This window comes from Arabidopsis lyrata, assembly GCF_000004255.2.
Source record: "Arabidopsis lyrata subsp. lyrata unplaced genomic scaffold ARALYscaffold_8, whole genome shotgun sequence".
NCBI classification, from domain to species: domain Eukaryota; kingdom Viridiplantae; phylum Streptophyta; class Magnoliopsida; order Brassicales; family Brassicaceae; genus Arabidopsis; species Arabidopsis lyrata.
Genome location: NW_003302548.1, coordinates 4,392,574 through 4,415,323, shown reverse-complemented (window position 1 = coordinate 4,415,323; position 22,750 = coordinate 4,392,574). Strand labels below are relative to the sequence as shown.

General features: G+C 36.0%; 1 protein-coding gene and 3 long non-coding RNA genes across 6 annotated transcripts; 2 read left to right on the top strand and 2 right to left on the bottom strand.

Annotated features, from left to right (window-relative positions):
* Positions 1-4,893: 4,893 nt before the first annotated feature.
* On the bottom strand, positions 4,894-5,664 carry LOC9299732. Its single transcript, XR_002329993.1, has 2 exons — positions 5,354-5,664; positions 4,894-5,139 (listed from the first exon to the last, which is right to left on the bottom strand). It is a non-coding gene; the product is annotated as an uncharacterized LOC9299732 (long non-coding RNA).
* Positions 5,665-16,925: 11,261 nt separating this feature from the next.
* On the bottom strand, positions 16,926-19,973 carry LOC110230223. Its single transcript, XM_021032363.1, has 3 exons — positions 17,286-19,973; positions 17,110-17,203; positions 16,926-17,026 (listed from the first exon to the last, which is right to left on the bottom strand). Exons 1-2 carry the CDS (start codon positions 19,971-19,973, stop codon positions 17,111-17,113), a joined length of 2,781 nt encoding a protein of 926 aa, XP_020888022.1. The 3' UTR covers positions 16,926-17,026; position 17,110.
* Positions 19,974-20,315: 342 nt separating this feature from the next.
* On the top strand, positions 20,316-22,044 carry LOC110227943. Of its 3 annotated transcripts, XR_002331578.1 has the most exons (6): positions 20,316-20,637; positions 20,906-20,992; positions 21,472-21,531; positions 21,602-21,725; positions 21,816-21,878; positions 21,972-22,044. It is a non-coding gene; the product is annotated as an uncharacterized LOC110227943 (long non-coding RNA). The 3 variants fall into 3 exon arrangements; XR_002331576.1 differs by lacking the exon at positions 21,472-21,531; XR_002331577.1 differs by lacking the exons at positions 20,316-20,637; positions 21,472-21,531 and adding an exon at positions 20,659-20,828.
* Position 22,045: 1 nt separating this feature from the next.
* Positions 22,046-22,507, top strand: LOC110227965. Its single transcript, XR_002331579.1, has 2 exons — positions 22,046-22,152; positions 22,267-22,507. It is a non-coding gene; the product is annotated as an uncharacterized LOC110227965 (long non-coding RNA).
* Positions 22,508-22,750: the final 243 nt, after the last annotated feature.

The following is a 22,750-nucleotide window of genomic DNA, read 5'->3' as shown; positions in this document are numbered from 1 at the left end:
ATTGCAACTTTTGTAATTAAACTCATAAAGAGAACTCTAACAAACCCTTTTAAATATGTAAAACAGATACTTCCTCGCTATTAAATGTTACTTTATTTACTTTACTTTCATTATTACCTAGGTGAATATGTTTCATATGTTTCAAACATCGTTTAAAGTTATTTTTTCTAGCTCAACTCAAATTATATCAATTATGCAAAACTGCAATTGTCCTACTTTATGTTAAGCAGACGATCATAAAATCTTGTTTACCTCCCAAGATGTAAAAGATTATAAGATAAGGGAGCCTTGAAATCCTAACTTTTTCCTTGTCTTTCTCTGGACTTATATCTACCATTAAGTGTTTTTGGAACAGAGTGGATCAAGCGTTTGAGCCGACGTGGGATCATTTTCATTCAAAACATAGAAATTGATTAGGTTTAGATATAGGTTTGTCAAAGGGTTGACCAAACATTTTCGGTTCCATTCAGGTACCCATGTATATTCGATTCGGTTCGGTTATTACTCATATCCAGTGGATAGTGTGACTGAGATCCATTCGGGTATTTAGTGGTATCCATAACCGAACCGAAACCCTTTTTTTTGTTCAGTTCGGTTCATCGGTTCCGGTTTTTATGCCTATGCCTAATTATATACATTGTAATATAGATATATATATATATATATATTTATCAACCACTATTATAATTAAAAAACCATAGATATTTTTTCCATTAAAGATATATCTAGTATACAAACATAATTTGAATACCACTGAAAATATTTGCCATAGTTTTTCATTTTCAAAAAATAGTTTTTAACCATTAAATCACAATAATTAGTTAAAATTATAACTTCATAATTTATTTTATATCATAATTTTTTTATATAAAATAAAATCATTCTTCGAATTATGCTTGTTCTTTGGATTTTATAAAGTTAATCACTTTAATATCATTATAAGGATGACTACAAGAAGAAACGAAACCTATAGCAAAAATTAAACAAGAATGATTGAAAACACCAATAGCAATTCAAACAAACCATGGAAGTTTTGTTCTTTCATCCCAATTCAAAATGTGAAAGCAACACCAGCTTTTTCACCAATGTTTTGTAAGCTCATGGCAAGAAATATAAGCCATATTCGTCCACAAGATATTGTTTTTTACAATTAAATCATAGCTAAGCCTAATTTTTTTTTTTTTTTTTTTTTGTGTTATCTTTGATCGTTATATTGTCGTTAACCAATTTTTCACTACCAATGGTAAACTATTCCCCTAAACCGAACTGTAACGTACTTATTAACCACTGATTCATTTAGAGTCTTCATCCGTCCCATCTGAAGCCAGACCGGAGCTGTTTCGATGCCGTTGTACTGTTGAATCACCCAAAACCGAAGCTCTCGTCGATGATTCCGGCGAAACCAACAAACTTCCGACATGTCGAAGCTCTAGGCATTCACTGTTCTCCCTAATCGCCAATGCAATCTCGCCTTATCATTGCATCCAATCATGTTCATATCATTGCAGTGGGAGAACCGGAGAAGAAGAAGAAGACCGAAAGTGGTTAAGTATGGTTGAGTATAAGTAAACCTCTAATTGAGAAAGAGGGTTTGTCCTTTCTCTTTAGTTTTCAATATGTTGTCGTTTTAACATTACTACTCTGAGAATGTACTCGGATCCCAGAGTGTCTAGGGTTTCCTCAGTATGAAAATTACATTATCAGTCTCTCTCAATCTTCTAAGCTTTTCTGTTTCTTCTTTGTTTGGGACATTAACCAAACACTAACTTTGGATTTAAGTCTATAAAAGCAAACATTACAAGTGAATTGAAGTCCAACAACCCACCCTCTCCCAAAACATTAAGCTCATACATTAGAGCCCAATAATAAAAGAGGAACACATGTCGACAAAGAAGGGTTGACGGAAAAGAAGCGCTGCCAACCGACCTAATCCACCGTCACGAAAGTCCACCATGCCGGACATGAAAATCGAACGGTGAACCAACCAGTTCCGACCTTACTTTCTTCATATCCACTTGAGAATTCCTTGGCATAGAAGAACCGTGGCAATCGATCAGTTTCTTCTTCTCCCCCACATGAAATCCATCTTCGACAACCTCAAAGCTCAGGACACTCCACTCAACTACCTTCATCAAAGCCCTTCGTCAGAGGAGAACGCATCATGAAATAATAAGCCCAACATTTTAATGACATCTGAATAATAATAAGCCTACTTCTTCCCAGATAGTAAGCCCACATGACGTGGAACGTAGGAAAATTATTATTGTCTTAGAAATTGTTGAGTTGTATTAATCGAAATGTTTTTATTGGATAACGATTTTAATGAGGTGTCAACATGAGAATAACTTTAAAAACTGAGGTGTCAGACCTGGAGAGACTATTAGTGTTTTTATTGTATTGACTAGGACGAAACTCGCGCTATGCCGCGAGATATTTTTTTGTAAATTATTTTTGTTACTAATGATTTTTGCTTAAATCAAGATTATGTAGTACCAGATCCACAATGAAATTTCTATTTTTGGTTTACACAATGAAAGTTGTCTTGCTTTTTTCTAACACAAACAAAAGAGTATCTAATCTTGAATTAAAAAAAAACAAATATGAAGTTAAAAACAAACCAAAGATATAATAAATTAATTATCTTTTATTAGACATCATTTGCAAATGTAAGAAATCACAATTTTTTTTTTTTTTCATTTTTGATAAAAAAGATAAATCACAGTATTTGTTACTAACCCTTCTTTGTGTACTTAAGAAATAGAGACATGATTCAAAATAAGTTGTTACTTTTTGTTTCATTTTAACTTTCTTTAATTTGCAACATATTATCCTACCCAAACATCACTCATGTACCTAAACTATGGTTATTTTGTCTATTAAGCATTTTCATGTTTGTGGGTTACACTTGTCAAATACCGCATAGCATAATAATTAGGTGGTTTTTCAAACAAAGCAATAGGTAGACAAAGAAATTTATACATGCCTTTAAATTTTAAAAAAGAGGCTTCCCAAGCCATTTTTTTGTAATTGATCAAAACTATATAAAGCGTTTTAACACATTATGTAACATGGATAAAAGATATATGAGCATAACGAAAATTGCAACCTTTTTAGTCATTAATGTAGCATACTACAACTACCTGATATCAATAAAACATGAAAAAGTGCATGAAATGTCAGAATAGCTAAGTCATTCGGGATCACTACCATGGCCAGGGGCGGATGTAGAGATAAAATTTATGCGGGGCAATATTAAATTTTTCAAAGAGTTTGAGGGTCAAAACTGCAAATAACAAGGGGCATAACTGAAATTGTTTAACATTTGCATTAAAATTTAAAAAATTAGCAGTGGCATCTGCCCCCTATTACACTACGTGGATCCGCCACTGACCATGGCTACAAGTAAAATCATTAGAGACAAGAATGCAGCCTAGGACACTAAAAAGCCAAACTCCTCTGCTGTGGAGAAGACACCAAGCTTTCAAGGTTCTCAATAGATAACGATATGAGTCCCAAACCCTTTGATTTAGAGAGCGAATTGGAGGTCGAAACCAACGCTACGCCGCATAACTATTTTTTATAATTTTTTTTTCATTTTTGAATAAGTTGTTTGACATCAAATGGTTTTTAGAGAACAACAAGCATGAGGTGAATGCATCAAGTGGTTTATGCCGCTGGGTAGTTTTTGTAAATTAATTTTGTATGAATTTTTTTTTCCGTCAAAAGTGAATTATATTGAATTTGAGAAATCATTACAAAGAGTTCGAGCAATCGGCTCAGGAGGGATTTCAGAGCTTGAGATAAAGGAGAGTCTGTCACAACTAAGTTTTGCTAAAAGATACGCAACTTGATTACAATCTCTCCTAGTATAAACAAACAAAGTTCTATCGAATTTTAAGGACCAATATACCATGTCTTGGAGAAGACTTTGAATATCGACATTTCTTTCTCTGCCTAAAATGTTGATTAGAACCTGATAATCCCCTTCGAAACAAATTGATGTGTATCGTTTACTCCACGTGTGTTGAAGAGCCGCTAATAATGCCTTTGTTTGAATATAAAGTACAAATGGTAAAAATTTAAAAGGTTTCTCAGATTTAGTATTTTACCTTTGTTAGTATTTTAATAGTTTTTATTTTATTATATTATATATGTACACATTAATAAATACTTTTTATATCTTACTTTTACAAAAGAAATGTACTGTATAGTTATTTTTTGAATTTGTTTGGTTTTATTTTTGTGTTTTTAGTATATTTTTAACTTTTTAAAAATTTTAGATTTGTCTTTATATTGTAATGTATGTAAATATTTTTCAGCGACTATTAACTTCAAGAATCTTAGATTCTTTCTTTAAAAGGTATTTATTGTAAAAACATAATTTGAATCAGAATAAAAACATTTAACATGTCTTTTATTCTCTTAATTTTTTTTTATCATTAGAACACAATAATTAGCTACGTCGGAGATTTTTTTTGTATTTTTGTTCGTTATATTGTATAGTCCAATTCAAATTTAATATTAATATTTCATAGCCCTAAATTTTATTAGGAATGATTCTGATATAACTGATTAATGAAATTCTTTAAATATCAACTGTTAAGAGGTGAAATTTGATATAAACTACTAAAATTATATAGATACCAAAGACAGAAATTATAAATGCGTTGTGGGAAGGGCATTATATTTGATTCCGAGTGTTGTTATTGTACCAAAGAGATTTGAGATTCCTTGTCATCTTTTTTTTTCTAAAAAGTTCCATCTATATACAAGCGATGCATGTTGAGAAAAAAATCATTTACATTGTGGAACATATTCTTTTTTTTTTTAATTTAAAATGATTAATGGCTAAGTTAATTAGATGGTTGGAGTTTGTTACGGTGGATAAAAAGAAGTTTAAGCTAAACCACTTAATTTATTCATTTGAGTACACAAAACACTCATTTAAAACCTTTCACAATACAAAACATAAGTCAAGCCACCAAACTTAAGAAGAAAAACTAATAACTATAAATGAGAAACAACAGGATCAAGCTTCAAAGCGAAAAGAAGCGTCAAGGAGAAGAGCAAACAATGCAAACAATGCGCTGAAGCCGCCTGAAGACACTTCTAGACTCTTCTCCAACTCATTACTCTTCTCTGCACCAACATTCATAATAATTTATTCGAGTCCTAATCAACCAAATACAGCACGAGTTTTTTTCCCCAAAATCAGAAGTAGGGTCTCACTCATGCTAAAAAGTACCAAACGAATTTTGAAATTTCTTAACCTCAATTTTCCCCTAATGAAAAAAAAAAAAAAAAATGTCACGTAAACCAAACAGACAAATTAAGGGATAGAGAGCAGAATTACAATAGCGCGTTGCAGCAGCACTGGCGGCGAGCCATTTCTCTTCATCTTCTGCTCTGTCTTTTTTAGATCTCAATCTCGATGTCTCAGAGTTTCATGTTTTTATTCAGAAATAAATGATGGAAACAAAAGATGATGCGTAAAAAAAGTAAAACGGAAAGATGATGTGTAAAAAAATAATGCTGAATCATATTAATGAAATGTTCTTATTGGAGGATAAAAAAGCGGAGGATAAAAAAGCTTATGTGTCACACCCTGAAAAGGCTGAAAAAGCTGAGGTGTCAGATCAGGAGAGAAACTAAGTGTTATTATTGTATTATATTGTGATATATATAAATATTTTTTTTGCGACTTTTATACTTCAAGAACCTTAGATTGTTTTTGTTAAAATTATTTATGGTACACAAGCAATATTTGAATCCTACTAAAAGTATTTTAATATACCTTTTGTTTTAATAAATATTTTTTTTTGACCATTAAATCAAAATAATTAATAAGCGAAGTATTTTGTGTGTATTTTTGTTTGTTTAACTTTAAAACAATTTGATTTTCGAATTAGATCAGATCAATATTATTATGGTGGACATTTTAACCGAACGAAACCAAACCTAGCAAACTAAACTCAAACCGATCCAAACCAAACCATAACTTACATTCAAACCATTCGATTATATTTTTTTCAACCCGAACCGATAACCCAATCTATTTATTTATTTAATTAAATAATAATATTGTAAATTCTAATATGTAATGCTTTACTAATACTAACGTTGCACTTGATTTAGAGCGTTAGATATTTTTTCATTTTCTAATTAATAAAATATAAAATTAGATTGATTTTGTTTAAATATCTCTCTACCTTTAAGTTTTTTTAAGAGTACATAACTAAAACCAAACCGAACCGAGCACAATATACATCGACCCGAACACAAGCCAAATCATTTCGAGAGGTTTTATAGTTCGTTTTGATCATTTTGTTAGAAAAAGTCTTTAAAATTAAGATCATATTCTTTTATGATATACATATAAATGTTTGTCTTCTTTTAAACCTTAAAAATTTTGCCAAACCCGATAGTTAGTATTTGGATTGTCTCTTTCTAGCATTAATAAAATTATCTAACTGTCAATAAATATTATGAAAATAAAACTACTTTTGAATTCTGAAACAAAAGATTAATGACATGAATTTTTCCTTTCTTTGAATGAAATGAGAGTTATATTATTTGTATTTGTTGTTGTATCTCATTATTTACACACAATCAACAACTGAACCTTTAGTCGCCTCATGTACATTCTATAATTTTAAACTCTAATTTTTTTGTTTTGTTATTCAAATTAAACTATATAAAGTCTAGAGGAACATGGCTGCATGTGTTTGATTATTTATTGTGCCAACTGTTTTTGAATTTCTAAGAAGCTCTAAGAGCTAATCAAACCCGTGAGCTATTTTTAATTTTTTTTTTCTTTTTTAGTAGAATTGAAAACATCGAATAATGATTAAAAAATTTAACTTTGAGTTTAAGTAAGCAAACTTTCTCCAACCCATTTGCCTAGTAGGTCTCTTCTATATCATATCCTCAATTTTTTCTGAATCTTAGCCTTCACAAACCTTCTTTCACCATTCCTCATGATTCTCTCTTTTTTCCTCAATCGACCACTCATATTTTCTTATACACTTGGATCATGGAGTTTTTTTAATGTGATTTATCAATTGAGACTTCAAGCTAAAACTACCGGTGAAACAAAACATAGAAATTTATGCACTTTAAGACGAAAAGTAGATGTACTTTTGAAATATTATTTTTTATTTATTTTCAAATTTAAATATTCTTACAAGTTTTTTTTTCTTTGTAATTTTCTTTTGGTATCTACCTCCATTCATGAGCTATCAATTTTCTTCTTTTTAAAAGAAACCATGTTTTGCATTTAGAAAAAAAAATTATGTTAGCTTACGAGTTTGAAAAAAATATATAATGGTGTGACTACCTAGGAAATAATTAATAAGCACCTTATGTTAAATTGATTTTTTTAATAGAAATTTAGGCATTGAGCTGTTTTTATTTTAAATAATTATTAGGTTGTTTTTTTTAAAGTTTAAATCAATTGAGCTTGCGCTTGGACTTGAGTTTAATTTAATAATTATTAAGTGATGTGAAATTGGAAAGAGTTATTATTGGTTGAGAAATATGAGTTGTATTAATCGAAATGTTTTGATTGGTTGACGATTTTAATGAGGTGTCAGTCCCAGAATACTCCAAAATGCTGAGGTGTCAGCACTGAAAAGACTTTTGTTGTTTTTATTGCAATACAATAAAACTACTAAGAGTCTCTCCAGCAATGACACATCAGCTTTTTAAACTATTGTGGGACTGACACATCATTAAAAATGATACCCAATCAAAACATAACAATTAATACAACTCATTTCTCCAGCATGCCACATCAACTTTCTGTGCCACATCAGATATTTATTAAAAAAATGCATCATTTTAAAAATACAACCAATCAAATTAAAACATATAATACACATACTTTCTTTTTTAATTATGATACATAGATTTCTAATTTGTGCAAAGAAAAACAAAGTCAAATTATATATAAAATGAATACACATTAGCTTATGTAATGTTGACACATAAAAAAAAATTCTTATTATTTGATGGAATTGATCAAATATCTAAATATAAACTTTATATCCATAGTTATTTTTTACATAACATATATATATATATATATATATATATATATATATATATATATATATATATATATATTTAAGACGTTTATAATAAAAAAAATTTACTATATAACTCAACAATCAACATGTACCGATTCAGTTTACACATAAATTTTTTGATATTCACATCCACCAAAATTTTGATTTTGTACTACTAGAATTTGGTTTGGTAACTATATTCTTAATTAAGCCACTAATCACTTTTATTACTTTATGTCTTACTAGAAGCTGAGATTTCATTTAAAAAGTAAAATCAATCAAATTAAAATAAATAATACACATCAGCTTTTATTATCATAGACAAAATTTATTAAATAAAATTTATAAAATATCTTAGTTGGACGAATAGTCCATATTCCTAATTGTAAGGATTGTTAAATCACTAAATAATACAAATATATAAATTTAAATAAGCTTGTCTATTCCGTTTTTTGGTTTGATTTGGTTCAATATCATTTTTAGATTTCAGTTTCGTAAATTATAGTCTGACTCTATAAACAAAATAATGATGTTAATTGAGTATATCAAATAAAAAAAGAATAAAAAAATAATGGTGACAAATATTTGTATTTTTATCTACATTTATACGGTGTAATTGCGTTATAAAATAATAGTAAAGTAGTGTTTCCTTGATTTTCTGCTAACATTGAGATTGTGGGTTTCTCCCTCAGTTACGAAAATGAGTAAAATTTTTACAAAATCCAGTAACATAATTGGAATAATAATTTTATATTAAAATTATTGTATAATTAAAATAAATTATAAGTTATCATTTTAACAAATCATTGTGATTTAAAGGTTAAAAGAATAGTTTTAAAAATTGAAAGTCTATGTTAAATATTTTAAGTGTTATTCAAATTATGGTTGTGCACCATGTATATTTTTAATAAAAAGAAAGTAAGGTTCTTGAAATATATTAGTCGCTGAAAACTATATACATATAAAAAGAATTAAGATATTTGTAAAATGTTATACACATTATAAAAATAAAACAAAACAAAAACAAAAATTGAATATACGGTACATTTATTTTATAAAAGTAATATACAACATGTATTTATTAATATATACATATATAACAAAAATAATAAAATATTAAAATTTGAGTAAACCCAATCCTAGAATCATTTCAAACTTCTATCAATCATACTTGTAATTATATTAAAAAAAAAGCTAATTTACAAAAAAATGGACTTATTAATTATCCAGATTGCATTAAAATGTTGGACTTATTATTTTCCTCTTAAAATCGACAATTGGAAAAGAAAAAAAAAACAAAGGAGACGGAAAAAAAAAATGGGGAAGACGAAGAAGATGAAGGGAAGCCAAAGCTTGAAGCAAAAGTTGCTTCTTTCGACACTTTCTTCAACACCTATCTTTTGACATGATCCTGGTATCCGCCCTCACGAGTTTAATCTTCTCTGCTACTTAGAAACTGTCACCGATGACGCAGTCGTTGAGATTTACGAGACCGGTAAGTAACGTATCACCTGAATTAGTGTTCATGACTTTAGATTTACGATTCATAGAAAAATTAACATCAAAGGGTAGTTTTGTTATTGAGCTGAAGCTAAGTTTCACCAATTAGAAAAAAAAAAATCACCAATTTATGGTTCATGACTTCAAATTTGAAGAAGGGAGGAAACTTGAGAAATTGGCTCTTGAGTTTCTGAGGAAACGTTAATTACATCTGCAGCTGTTAAGAATCAAGGGAATGATTTTGTCGTAAAGAAAGGAAGAACTGCGAAAGAAACGGTGTTTGTTCAAGCATTGAGTAGCATATCTAAGTTATGTTACTCTTAACATAAATACAACTAATTATACTGTTAACATAAACCAAAATAATTATTATGTAAACCATATAAATAAAAGAGAATATACTATTAGACTTACTACTATCGTAAACTTAAAGCGATTTTAAAACAGACAATAAATTCTCTAAATAAATATCTATCAACACAGAGTTAATTACGGCATATGGACTTTTTGCGATGGCCTTTGGGCCGGGAGCCATTTTGTGGATTTGTTTTCGGATTTGCCATTTCTTCCGACTGCGAATTTACAATTTCGCCCTTCCCACGGAAGCAGACAAAATTTTTTTTTTTGGCGTTTTACTTTACTTCTCTTCCCCAGCTTTTGCGTTTCCACGAGACGACAAGATATCATTGATTGCGTTTCGGTTTACACGCAATCAATTTCATCCCAGCTCCACGCTTCTCTCTCTCCTTCTCTACTGTCTTTCTCTTAAAAACCATTGATAACAGTTCTTACTGCATGCAAGCTACTCTGTTCTCTATTTGTCATTTCTTAATCCATACATCTTTGCGTTTCTCGATTCTCCATCATCATTTACAACCGCAAGTTTCAGGTTTGCCATTGCTTTTTGTCGGCTCTGTCACTCATCCTTAATACTTTAACCCGATTTGTTTCCGGCTTGCACTCTGGAATTTTCTCTGTTATCCGTCATGCCAATCTTCTGATATAATGGGTTGAGCTTTTATTCCAATTTTATTTTCTTACAGGTCAATGAAATCGCCAAATTCTGCTCCGTCTGGTTCGGCAGAAGAAGGTATGCTTCCCTGATTTGTCTGAATTTGCAATTTTCCATTGCTGCTTTGCCGTGTTCTTAGACGAAATTTTATTTAATGTTTTGCTGCTGTTCTATGTGCTTGCATACCTTGTGCTTCCTGCTTGGGTTTAGTAGTCTGCTGGGTCTAGGGTTTAGTTTTATGTGCTTCCTGCTTGGGTTTAGTAGTCTGCTGGGTCTAGGGTTTAGTTTTATGTGCTTCCTGCTTGGGTTTAGTAGTCTGCTGGGTCTAGGATTTAGTTTTATGTGCTTTAAGTGGTTTTCATGTGCCCTTACAAGTTATTTGAAATTGTAAATTTATTAGCTTCTCCATTGCCTGCGCTCCATCTACTTGCTGTCATTGCTGTCGTTCTGCTTACCTCTGTCCTTACTATCTACTTTTACAGGTTCCCTTTCTCCTAGAATTTTTGCCACTGACCGTTATCCTAGCCATTCAGTGCGAATCAATGGTTACTCGAAACCAAAGTATATGATAGATATTTTAGATATTTTGGAAGGGATGCCTGAGTTGGACAAATTATTAGGTTCCCCCCTTGGAGTATTGTTCTCTCTTCGTGTGAGACAGTGTTCTCTCTCTGGTCAGTTGGTTCACCAGCTCTTATGTAGGCAGCTTGATACTGAAAATTCATCTGAGCTTTGGTTTGTTTATGGAGGGCATCCCTTGCGTTTCTCACTTATGGAATTTCAGCAAGCTACGGGTCTGCCTTGCGGTCCGTTTCCCCCAGCAGCTGCCTTGGAGGCGGCTGCTAACCATGCAGAGGACGAACCCCCGTATTGGTATAAGTTAATAGGAGGGAAGCTTGGTTGTATTACTGTTAAACAAATTGTGGAACGTTTGAAGCGTGAACCAAACATGCCAGCTTGGAGGAAATTTAGACTTGCTCTTATTGTCCTTGTAGAAGGCGTTCTGCTTTGTCGCAATCAGCCTGTGAGGCCAGCTGTTGAAGTTGTTGAAATGGTTAAAGATATAGACTTCTTTCTCAGCTACCCTTGGGGACGTCATTCTTTTCAACGCATTGTGCGTTCAGTCAGGGTTGGTAGCTACATAAATGACAGCTCAGCACTTGTATCAAAACTGAGACAGTCATCGCTTGCAGTTCATGGTTTCCCGCTGGCCATTCAGCTTTTTGCTTTTAGGTTTATCCCGTTGTTAACAAAATTCCTTCGTCATGGTGATCAACATTATACTTTCCTTGACAAATTCCTTCAGCGGCTGCCTAAGTGCAAGACCTACCACACTTCAAACATTTTAGCTACAGAACGTGATCCTGAAGTAAGTTCTTACTCTCTCTCTTTTATTGCCCGGTTTTTTAAAAATTACAGTGTTTAATTCTTTGGTTTACCTGTACCAGCTTCTTGTCACGTATCCTCGCCCACGGCAGCCAGAGTTTGAATTGGGTGGTCCTGTTGACATACATGTTTGCCATATGGAGAGGCTTCTTGTATCTGGCTTTGCTTTCACTAAATCTGTCTGGCATGGTGGGTATGCTTCCCTACCTCTCATGTCTGCTCCCCGTAAGCGAAAAACAGCCCCCTCTGACTCTGAAACATGTAGCACCGACTCTGATGATGGAGGTCCTCCTACCACCCATTGTAGATCAAAGAAGACGTCAACCAGCCACCAAGCGGTTGAAAAAATTGTTGAAAAACAATTGCGGCAGTTTAAAGAGTCTCTACTTGTAGAAATGCAGCAGATGCTTCACCCTAAACCCTGTAAAGGTGACGTTCAGTCAGAAAAGGCTAGTTCCTCAACTGTCTGTGGACGCATTTCTCCCATACCTGCACGTGTTACCCGCTCTGCTGGTGATGCTAACTCGGATAACTCATCGTCTGAACGTTCTACGATCCATCCAAAGCCTCAGTCGGAGAAGTCAGAGGAAGATGGTAATCTGTTTTCGCCTTCTACCAAGATGGATAGTCCAAAAGCTGGAGATACCCCTGCTAATCCTTCATGTCCCCTCCTGCGTTCTGAGGTTATTTTGCAATTACCGTCCCTTACTGGTACCGTTTACTGTTATCTTTTTCTCTCTGACTTATTACCCATTAGGAACAGCAAAGCTCCCGTCCCGTACTGCAAGCACACTGCAACCCTGTTGGTACCTTTGTCCCACCGTCAAGTCCTGCCAAACCGGTAACTGCTTCTGGTACCACTAAAATGGTATTTCCGACTTTCACTGTTGCTTCTGATTCACTCAGTGTACAACATTCACTCAGTGTACAACCAAGTTCCTTATCTGATTACATATTTTTATCAGAACTCGAGTCGGCGTATTTCTTTTATTTGGGAAACAAAATCATACACCTCAAACGGTGCACAGGTGGATCCTTCTGTGCAGCAAACAAGTGCCTTTGAGTTCCCTAAACATTCCTTGACTCCACTCCCTTCTATGACTGCTGCCGTAATTAGCGTACCCTCTAAAGTCACCATTTCCATTCTTCGTCCTTAGCTTATTGTCCTCGCCATTTCTCTTCACTGATATTTGTCTTCTTCGCAGGTTCACTCACCAAAAGGGACTACTAAACATACATCTATACTCACTTCTCCGTCTCCTACTCCAATTATATCTCCAACTCCGCCATCAAACGGTACAGATACATTGGACACTGACTGTGGCTCCTTCCCTAAAACATCTGACATGGGACCTCAGTCTGCACCATCTCTCCAGACCTCCACCTCTCCCAGTCGTCCTGTTGGCCCCTATTTGGCTTTTAAGGCACGTGGCTCGAAGTTTGCCAGTAGTATTTCCGCTATGAAATCAGATACGACCCCGGTAATAATTACTGGCCCTGCCATGAACCTTCGCTCCAGACATCTTGCCACTGACCCTGTTGTTAAGGATTGCTCTGCCTCCATTCTGTCAACACTTGGGAAAAATAACAAAGCGCTCATTGCAAAGTTAATGACCAAACTTCGCTCCTTTTCTGGCAGGTTTGCTCTAAGCCCTTCTTTAGCCTACTAAAATGTTTTCTCTGCTTATGTATCAGAAACTTTAAGTTCTGCATTTTTCGTCGCAGTCAGTACACACTTGCTGGTCACACATACCCATCCTCCTTCTTCTTTGACCTTTCCAAACCTCAGCATTGGGTCTCTAACTTGGTTAGTTTCTACCCTTCCTATTCAATCCAGAAACCTTTATGCTGACTTCTCTTTTATCAGCACCCAAATAATAATAAAGTACCCCTTTGTTTTGACATCCAGCACATTGATTTGTTGGTTGACTTTGCTTGGAAACAACATGGTGCCTACCTTGCAAAACGCAGAATCACTATCCTTGACTCTATGTTTACTACAATCATAACCAACAAGTTTATGAGTTTTAGTCAGCACTCCCCTTCATCCTCGTTTGTATGGAACCCGTTGCTTAAAGCCTATGTTGAAGGTCGTGTTGCGGGTCGTTCAGAGAAACTGAACTTGGTAACTGATATTGATACTCTCTACATTCCAATGAATTGGGGTAAGAAACATTGGGTTGCCTTAGCAGTTGATCTCATAAAAGGTCATATCACCATCCTTGACCCATTTGAAGACTGCACTCCTGCAAGAAAAGTCCCTGGATACATGAATGGCCTTTGTCAGATGCTTCCGTCGCTACTGTCCTCGGTCATTGGTGAGCTGCCAACCACTTGGCCGTCCGCTTCCTTCACATACATGCGCCTGCCTGGTCTGCCACAGAATTCTCGTGGTGGTGACTGTGGCCCAATTTCTGTTAAGCTGATGGAGCTTCACTCTCATGGTCTTACTAACGCATTTACGAAACTTACCCCTGATGCAGTTGATAACATCCGGATGCGCTATGCGCTAGACATGTATGGAGAGTATGTCTCTCCACTTTAAACTCCTGCCTGTATTGCCAAAATGATCCTCCTACTGTCATTTCCTCCGTTTTATTTGCATTCACTTACCTTTCTGTGTATTTATACTTCACATTGGTTAATCTTTGAGTTTTCTCAGTTTTAAAGACCCATTCTAATCACTTACCGTCCAAATATATCAGTTCTTATATTTGTGTTAATGCTTATTTATACATGTTACTTGTTTTATTAACCAAACCTCTTCCCAACTGTACTACCATATCTATTAAACTGCCTTTACTCACCCCCACCTGATTTCGCCATTCCTATTTAACTCCATTTTGCAAGGTAATAGGAACTTATGTCTATTCATCAATGGAAACTTTAGATTTTCATGTTGCTCTTGAAATTGCTTCAAGGGTTGGTGCATCTTCATTTATAGATCTAGGAGGTATGATTTTGACTTCCAAATACTACCACAGCTTAGCCTACAACTCAGAGGTCCTTTCCTCAGTTACCCTCCAACCTCTGCTTTCAGATGCTTCTCTTCTTAATCTTGAATCTCCATACCGCCACTTCTTTCGTCATTGCCTAGCAGCTAACAATCCTACTGCAGTTTATCTTGAGAGCCTCCGATTAGCTGCCAAAGAAGGTCGCGCCGAAGATGGTCTCCGCTTGTTAAGCGTTGATACAACGCCTCTGCCTCATTCAGTATTCACTAAAGCGTTGCTTCTGCTTTGTCTAGGTTTTTACCGACAAGCTATTGAAACAAATTGGACTTTCGTTTCTCTTGTTGGTTCATTTCAAGCAGCAGATCAGGTGGCCAGTGAGGTCTTCCACCACATAATGCAGCTTCGTCCTGTTAAGAAGCGGTCTCATGCCAACACCTGGAAATATCCTGACATCCCAGCCTGTCTTCGGAGTGGATGCAGAATAGATAACCGTTGTTCTTTGTGTTTTTTCTACTGGTTTGGTGTTATGTATCTACTTCTCTGTTAAGCCAAAACTGTTCAATTGGTACGCAGAAGTAGCCAACATGTATGTCTCTTTATTTTAAGTCTATTCATACCTAACAAGTGTATCCATATAGCTATTATGTATCTTCTCTGTATTAAGTATAGCACTGTTCTCATTTTAACTAACAAGTGGCTCAATTTATATCTCTGACTTACCTTTATTACACTGCTTCCTCATTTACTGTCTACCATCTGGCCACTCTTCATTTGCTTAGCTTTATACAGTCACCACCCCTACAACCCCTACTCAATCTTCTTCCACACGCTTTGTCCCTGTTACAGCTGAACCAATAAATGTAGCACCCACAACACGCTTTTTCTCTCCATGATATATACCACCAACGACCAGGCCATTTACGTCTTACCTATCACCTTCAAATCTACGCAAACCAGACATGGATACCATTCCACACCCTCTACTTATCGACATTGTGAGGCGTCTGGGACACCATGGTTTTCGAGAACTAGGCTCTTTGATTGCTGCTGGTCATTACTGCAACTCCCTAGCCTTGGACGAGGTTGTGCTCAATGAGGTGGACATAGACGAGTTGTTATTTGTCAGCGGCCACGCAAATGAAGGTTCGGTCTACCGGCCTTTTCTGCTTAGATGTTTGGAAGCTGGTAACGCAACTGCCATGTATGTAGAGGGCCTCCGACTTGCAGCACAAAGAGGACCTTCCCAGGAAGCAATTCATCTTATTGGTGGAGCGGCTTCTGAAATAATTTATGCACGGTTTGCTCTTGGAGTTGTTCTTGTGTGCCATGGCTCCTACGAGGAAGCGATGGAGGTCGTTAACTCTTTCTTTTCTCTCATGCCAAGCGTTGAAGAAGCTGTTGACATCGCAGAGATGGTTATTAGGCAAGTTGTTGACATGGACTTCGAGAGGGTTGGCCGCTACGAGCACACATTTAGCTTTGGGGGTGCTACACCTTACTGTTATGTTAACAATGTCGCAGTTGTTCAGCTATGCCGGAAATGTTTCCTTTATAGTTATGCTAGACGTTTTCTAGCCCTATGTTAACAGTCGTTTCCATGTTTCTTTCTTTCTGAATGCACGCTTTCATGGTTTAATAAAGGGCACGCAGCAGTTGTCATTCATATTCAAAGTTCCAAGTACATAGCCTTGTTTACAAAAAAGGGAAACACATACCTATTACACGCCAATATGGAGTTTTAACCCCACAAACCCAGCTTTTAAACTGCCAAATGCAATTTAAGCTAAAACAGGCACATAGATATTACATGACAATACCGAGATTTAACACCATCTTCCCAACTTTCTAACTACCAAATGCAGTTTAAGTTAAAAACAGACACCTAGAAATGCTTTGCAATGATATCTACATGTTTTGCATTGCAAAGTCACCAAAAAACTTGGGCTTCTTTACCATACTTGCTGAACAACTCCTTCCCGCTCCAGTTCTTCAAACCGCTTTTGGTAATACATCAAACCTTGTTCACCAGACAACAAAAAACCTTCTCCATGACAACCTTTATCTGCTTCATCACAACGCCCCCAAAAAACTGTTGTGCAACCAGACACCTGCAGTTTCAAATTCAAGTTTTCAACTGAACAGCTAATATATATTCACAACAGTTCATCCATAAAAGTCAGAGATTCCATACTTTATGGAAGCACATTAGAGCAAGTTGCTCTGTTATGCCCTGTTTTCAAGCAGCTTGAACACTTGTGTGGTCCACTCTTCCTTCTCTTTGCAGCCTGCAAAGAAATAAAATGGTTAACTCTTTTGCAACTTAAGGTTAGTACATGTACAGGTAATCATATAGGTTAGCTTTACTACCGTGAATTCACCGGCTGATGGGATCCTCTTTTTCTTGCGCCGGCCTGGCCCATTTGGATTAATAGGTGGAATGAATTGAGTCTGCTCCACCACTGCTGGAATTACCTCATCACATTGATTAGGGACAGGGAATATGTATTCTGCATATGCTTCACAAAATGTTGCAAGTGTGTAGTGAGAAGATATGAGTGCTGGAACATAAATTCCCCTTAGCCTTGCAGCAGCCAAAGCGTGGCTACAGGGGATTTCCAGTTTCTGGAACAATAAGCAGGTGCACGTTTTCTTCTCAAGGTCAACATAGTAATTCTTCTTGCCATCACCAACTTGGGAACTCATTGCTGACACAGGTTTCACAGGCATACCAGCGGAGTCAGCCTGGTATCGAAGAAGGAGCTTGTTAACATTTGGAGTGATAGGATCTGGAAAAACAGATAGTCTTTTTCCTTTCTCCCTCCGTAGGCAAAACCACTCCATTAGTTTAGTCCTTATAGACTCGACGATAGAAAGAATAGGTAGCTCAACAATCTTTGCAAGCGCACCATTAAGGGCCTCCGCAATATTTGAGCTCATGATATTGTATCTCTTTGCAGGACAATAGGCCTGAGTCCAGTGCTCACGCGGGATGACGTCCAAATAGGCTGCACACTTGTGGTCTCTCTTTACTATCTCCTTAAACCACTCCTCAAAGTCGCCAACATTAAAAGCCCGTGCGGCTTTTGCAACAAGGCCTGCAACACCGGTTCCATGGCAATTACTCCTCACATTCCTCACTAAATGAACAGCACAAGCACCATGAAACGCTAGTGGATAAATGTGGCGCTTTGCAGCATAGATTGACCTATGCCGGTCAGAAACAATAACCAGATCCTCAGCGTCTGGCAGCAACAGGCTCAACTGCCTCAAAAACCATGTCCACGCCAGCTCATTCTCACTATCTACTATTCCAAAGCCAATGGGAAAGACTTGCATATTGGCGTCCTGCATACTTGCAGTCAGTAACACCCCTTTAAATTTGGACTTGATAGCTGTTCCGTCAATAAGCACAGCCCTTCGCATGGTCCTTATCCCAGCAATACTCGCCCCAAGTGAGAAAAAAAGATACTTAAACTGCTTCACTCCATTTACAGCTTTTGTGTATTCAAGCTTGTAGACAGTTCCTGGATTTCCTTTTTGCAGTAAATGCATATACACACCAAGTAGCTCATAGCTGCGCTCGTCACTACCCCGGCTTGCAAAAACAGCAGCTTCTTTTGCATACCACGCCTTCATATAGTTAATAGAAACTTTGAGCTCCTGTAATACAATATCCGGGATATCAACAGCTCGAGGACCAGGTAACCCATTTGCATACCTATCCTTAAGAACTTCAGCAATCACCTTTGCTGACGCTTGCTTACCATATTGGGACCTTGCTGTTATAGAACAAGTGTGTGTCAATGTACATGTCCGAATCTCAAAGTTCTCTGAGAATGGCGATACAACACGGGCAAACACTCTCCACGGACAATGCTGATCAACACAAACAAAAATCAGCCTTTCGGTGTCAGATTTGGTTTGTCTGAAATGGAACAATCTCTTGATTGCATATATGGCAAGCGTATTCTGCACATCAACTTTGTTTTTAAACACGCGGCCTCTATAAATAACATCTCCTTCAGCAGAATCATTGTCAGACCCTTCAGTGGCTGTAACTTCATATATGTCATCATAGACAGGGGCCGCATCTTCTCTTTGCGTAAGCTCAGGCATGCCATTGTCTATTTCACTTGCTTGGGTAGTTGCAGGTATGGCAGGAACATCAGTGGGAGCTGGCCTTATATTTGGAGTCACACCTGCTACTGTATTAAGATCAATCTCTTCGTTAGCTGTTCCTTGTGTCACATATGTTAACACAGCAGCACCAACATCTACATCATCTCCTGCTGGAACAGACAACCTTTCACCAACAAGCACAGAAGGTTCACCAACTTCAAGCAACGGCGAAGGCCAATGCAAAGGATATTGTTGATCAAACAAATCAATCCAGTACTGCGAGTCCTCCTGTTGATCATCATCTGATCCTGATCCAACAACACCATCCGTATGCGAATCTCCAGAGTCAATATAAACAAGATCTTCAGCACCCTGAATTGCCTTTCCTTTATCAGCACAGCGAAGGCGCTCCTGCTCTTCAAATTCTTCAACTGCCTGCAGCGCTGCCTGATCCTCACTCATACTCTCATTCTCCTCGACAGCCTCAGCAAAAAGAAGATATCCTTCAGAAGACGCAGAGAGAGACGGTGTCTGAGAATCACCAAGTCTAATCAGCCCACTATCATCAACACCAGGGAGCAGGCCTACCCCAGTCACCAGCGGATCATTTCTCTGCAAATCAGACGCTTCACTATTGGATGCTACTAAGAGGAATCTGACTGCATCAGTCTGTCCATCATCATCAAACAGCCTTCTCCTAACACCACTCACATTGTTGACTTCACTTCTATTAGTCCCACCAGTTTCTAAACCATACCTTCGCAAGAAGTCAGAACCACCACCTTCAGGTACACTCCCTTTGCCTCTTTCCGAGGCCAGTGAGTAGTTAGACCTAATTACCACTGATCTGTTTTCCGCAGGTTGAGGCTCAAGGGATAGCAACAAGTTAATATGAACTGCAGTGTTCCTAACTTCCAGAAAATTCCTTATACTCATACTGCTTGTAATAATTACTGGCGGCCTAGTATTAACCGAAAAAACAGAGAGTTGTGATGGAAGCCAGTAGCTAAGCTTTGGTCTGAGCTGCATACACTACAAAAAAAGTGTGCATTGATAGCATATTAGGATAGCACGGATTTTGCAAATGCTATTAAAGATGATATCGAGGGATTTGTAACTATATCGTAGCATTGAAAAATGCTAAGCCCTATAATAGCAAAGAAGAGACGTAGAATCACTTATGACCGCCAAAATTTAGCAAATATTTCACAAAAACCGCTTAACACTTTAGCAAAAAAATTTTTTTTTTTAAATTATTAAGAGACAACCCTAATTTCTATCTTCTTCTCCTTCATCGTTCTCTCCTCCTATACCTCTCTATTCTTCTTTTCTCCTCTCTCGCTTACTCTCTTCCTCTGATTATGCAACCCTAGATCTATTAGATTTTATCAGTTTCGCTTCAGATTTCAGATCCATTATCTCTTTGTCACCCTCGCTTTCATCCCCAAATTTATCTTATTCTTCTTCAATTTGATGAAAACTTCAGTCTCCATCTTCGTCGGTGGTCTGAGATAGCCTTAAACCATAAATTTAATTTCGGTGGCTGAAACGTAGGTGAAACCCAAACCATCTTCGTCGCTTGGTTCTTCGTAGCTGAAAGGTTTCTCGATCAATTGCTTAATCCTTCTCGCTCCGACTCCCATCTTTCTCTTTCTCTCGGCTCCATATGTACGATTTTGTTAGGATTCACTAGATTTATTAGCAATTGTAGATGAATTTGGGTTAGATTGATTTAGCAGTGAGATAATGATTTCGATTTAGAAAGCAAAAAGTCTCCATCGAGTTCTTCTAGTGAGTTTTTACATATCTATTTTCATACATCATAGAACTCTCCCTTTTTCTACTCTAATATCTTACTTGTTTCCCAGATACAATGAATCCTCAAATACTTCCAGAGCTCTTTTCCATTTAGTGAGAGTGGCAAGAGAGCAAAGCTCAAGAAATAACCAAGAGAGGTCTGTCTTTCCGCTTTTTCTTTGTTTTTTTTTCAATGAACATGATGGAGTCTTTACTCACGTAGTTCTTAGGATTCAAGCAAACCATGCCTTATTTATGGACTGTCGCAATGTCTCCTCTTTGGTATATATGTGCAGTCTTTGAAAAATGTTTGCAATTGTTCATGTTTACTCTATTAAGATGTCGTTACTTTTCTCGTTTTCTCATTGCTGCTTCAAATGGTTCATGTGTACTCTATTAAGATTTGTTAGGATGTGATCTTTAAGAATTTAATTTGGTTACTTTAGTCTAGGTTGTTGCGACTTAGATAACGATTACTCTACAGATTTGTAATGTTAATGGTAATGTTTCATACTTGATCCTTTATTGGAGTCTGTTTTTTATGGCTTCTGATGATTGTGGAAGTGGAAATAGCTTTCCAGATTGATGGCTGCAGGTTTTGATTTTCTGTTACAGGTTTTAGTTTATGAATTTTCAGGTTTTGGTTTCTAAATTTGCAAGTTTTGGTTGTCTAAGTCACAAGTTTTGGGTTTCTCTGGTTAGCTACTACATTTTTATTTCATACACACGTTATTTTCCTTAACTTACATGGGTTCTGTTTTTGACAGTGAAGGGACAAAAGGTTAATACTAGTCCTAGCTAGTAATTGTACTCTCATGTGCTTGGATTCATTGAGAAAGCAGGAGATAAAGAAAGGCTTTTGAAGTGGAGTTTGAGTGATACCTGGAATGGGTATAGATTCTTACTATCACTTAATCTTGTTTAGATCTGTTTCTCGTCTTGTGTGTTATATACGTATAATCTAATCTTTTGTGTATTTAGCAATCACAAATGTGGTAACAATCTCTACGATCCTGAAGCACACTGGACTAGCAACATAGAAGAGTAAGTAAAATTTCCTTTCTTATCATCAACGTTTATTTTTTGTAAATCATAATTCAGTAATCTGTTTTCCCTTTGTTCCATGTTTGCCAACAGAGGTGTTAACGTTGTTGACTGTGGGAATGAAAGACAAGAACAAAGGAAGCATGGTCCAGAAGGCTAAGGCAAGTTTCTTTTAATATTTTTTTAAGGCTGGTGAATAAGCTACAACAGAAGCTGTTTAGGTCATTGGATTGTCTTTGAAGTCTGATGCTAAAAAGACCATCATGAATCTCAGGTTCCCTCTTTTTCTCACGGTTTTCTAGCCATTATCTTGTAGAAGTAATTGAGAAAGTCACTTGCTTTTACTCATACAAAGACATCCAACTTCAAAAAGAGAACTGAACTGCAGAGGATATAGAGAAGGCAGTGAAATGAGAATTGCTTGGAATGAGACATCATCTTAAGTCCTTGGAGGGAGGGAAAGAGCAAACCAATGGAGTTCTTTGTTTAGTCCATCTGAATTGCAGTACTTATGACGTTGTTTATGACCTTTGTTTTTATAACAAATGGTGTTAAATGCTGAACTATTTTGTAAAATTACAATTATGTATTTTTTGATGATCTATGAAAAGAAACGTGCTTTCAACAAATTGGTTTTGTAGCATATAATTATTTGGATTTTAAATTTATAGATTTAAAATAATTTTGCAATTCATCATTTTATAATGTAGCACATAAAAATAGCTACACAAAAATATAATATAGCAAAAAATATGAGTTATAAAAAATTATATTAAAGCATTCGATTAGTGCTATACTAGAAGGACTTATAATAGCACGACAAAAAATGCTTTTGTATGGGTGATACCTACTATAGCTGCCGAGAACATAGC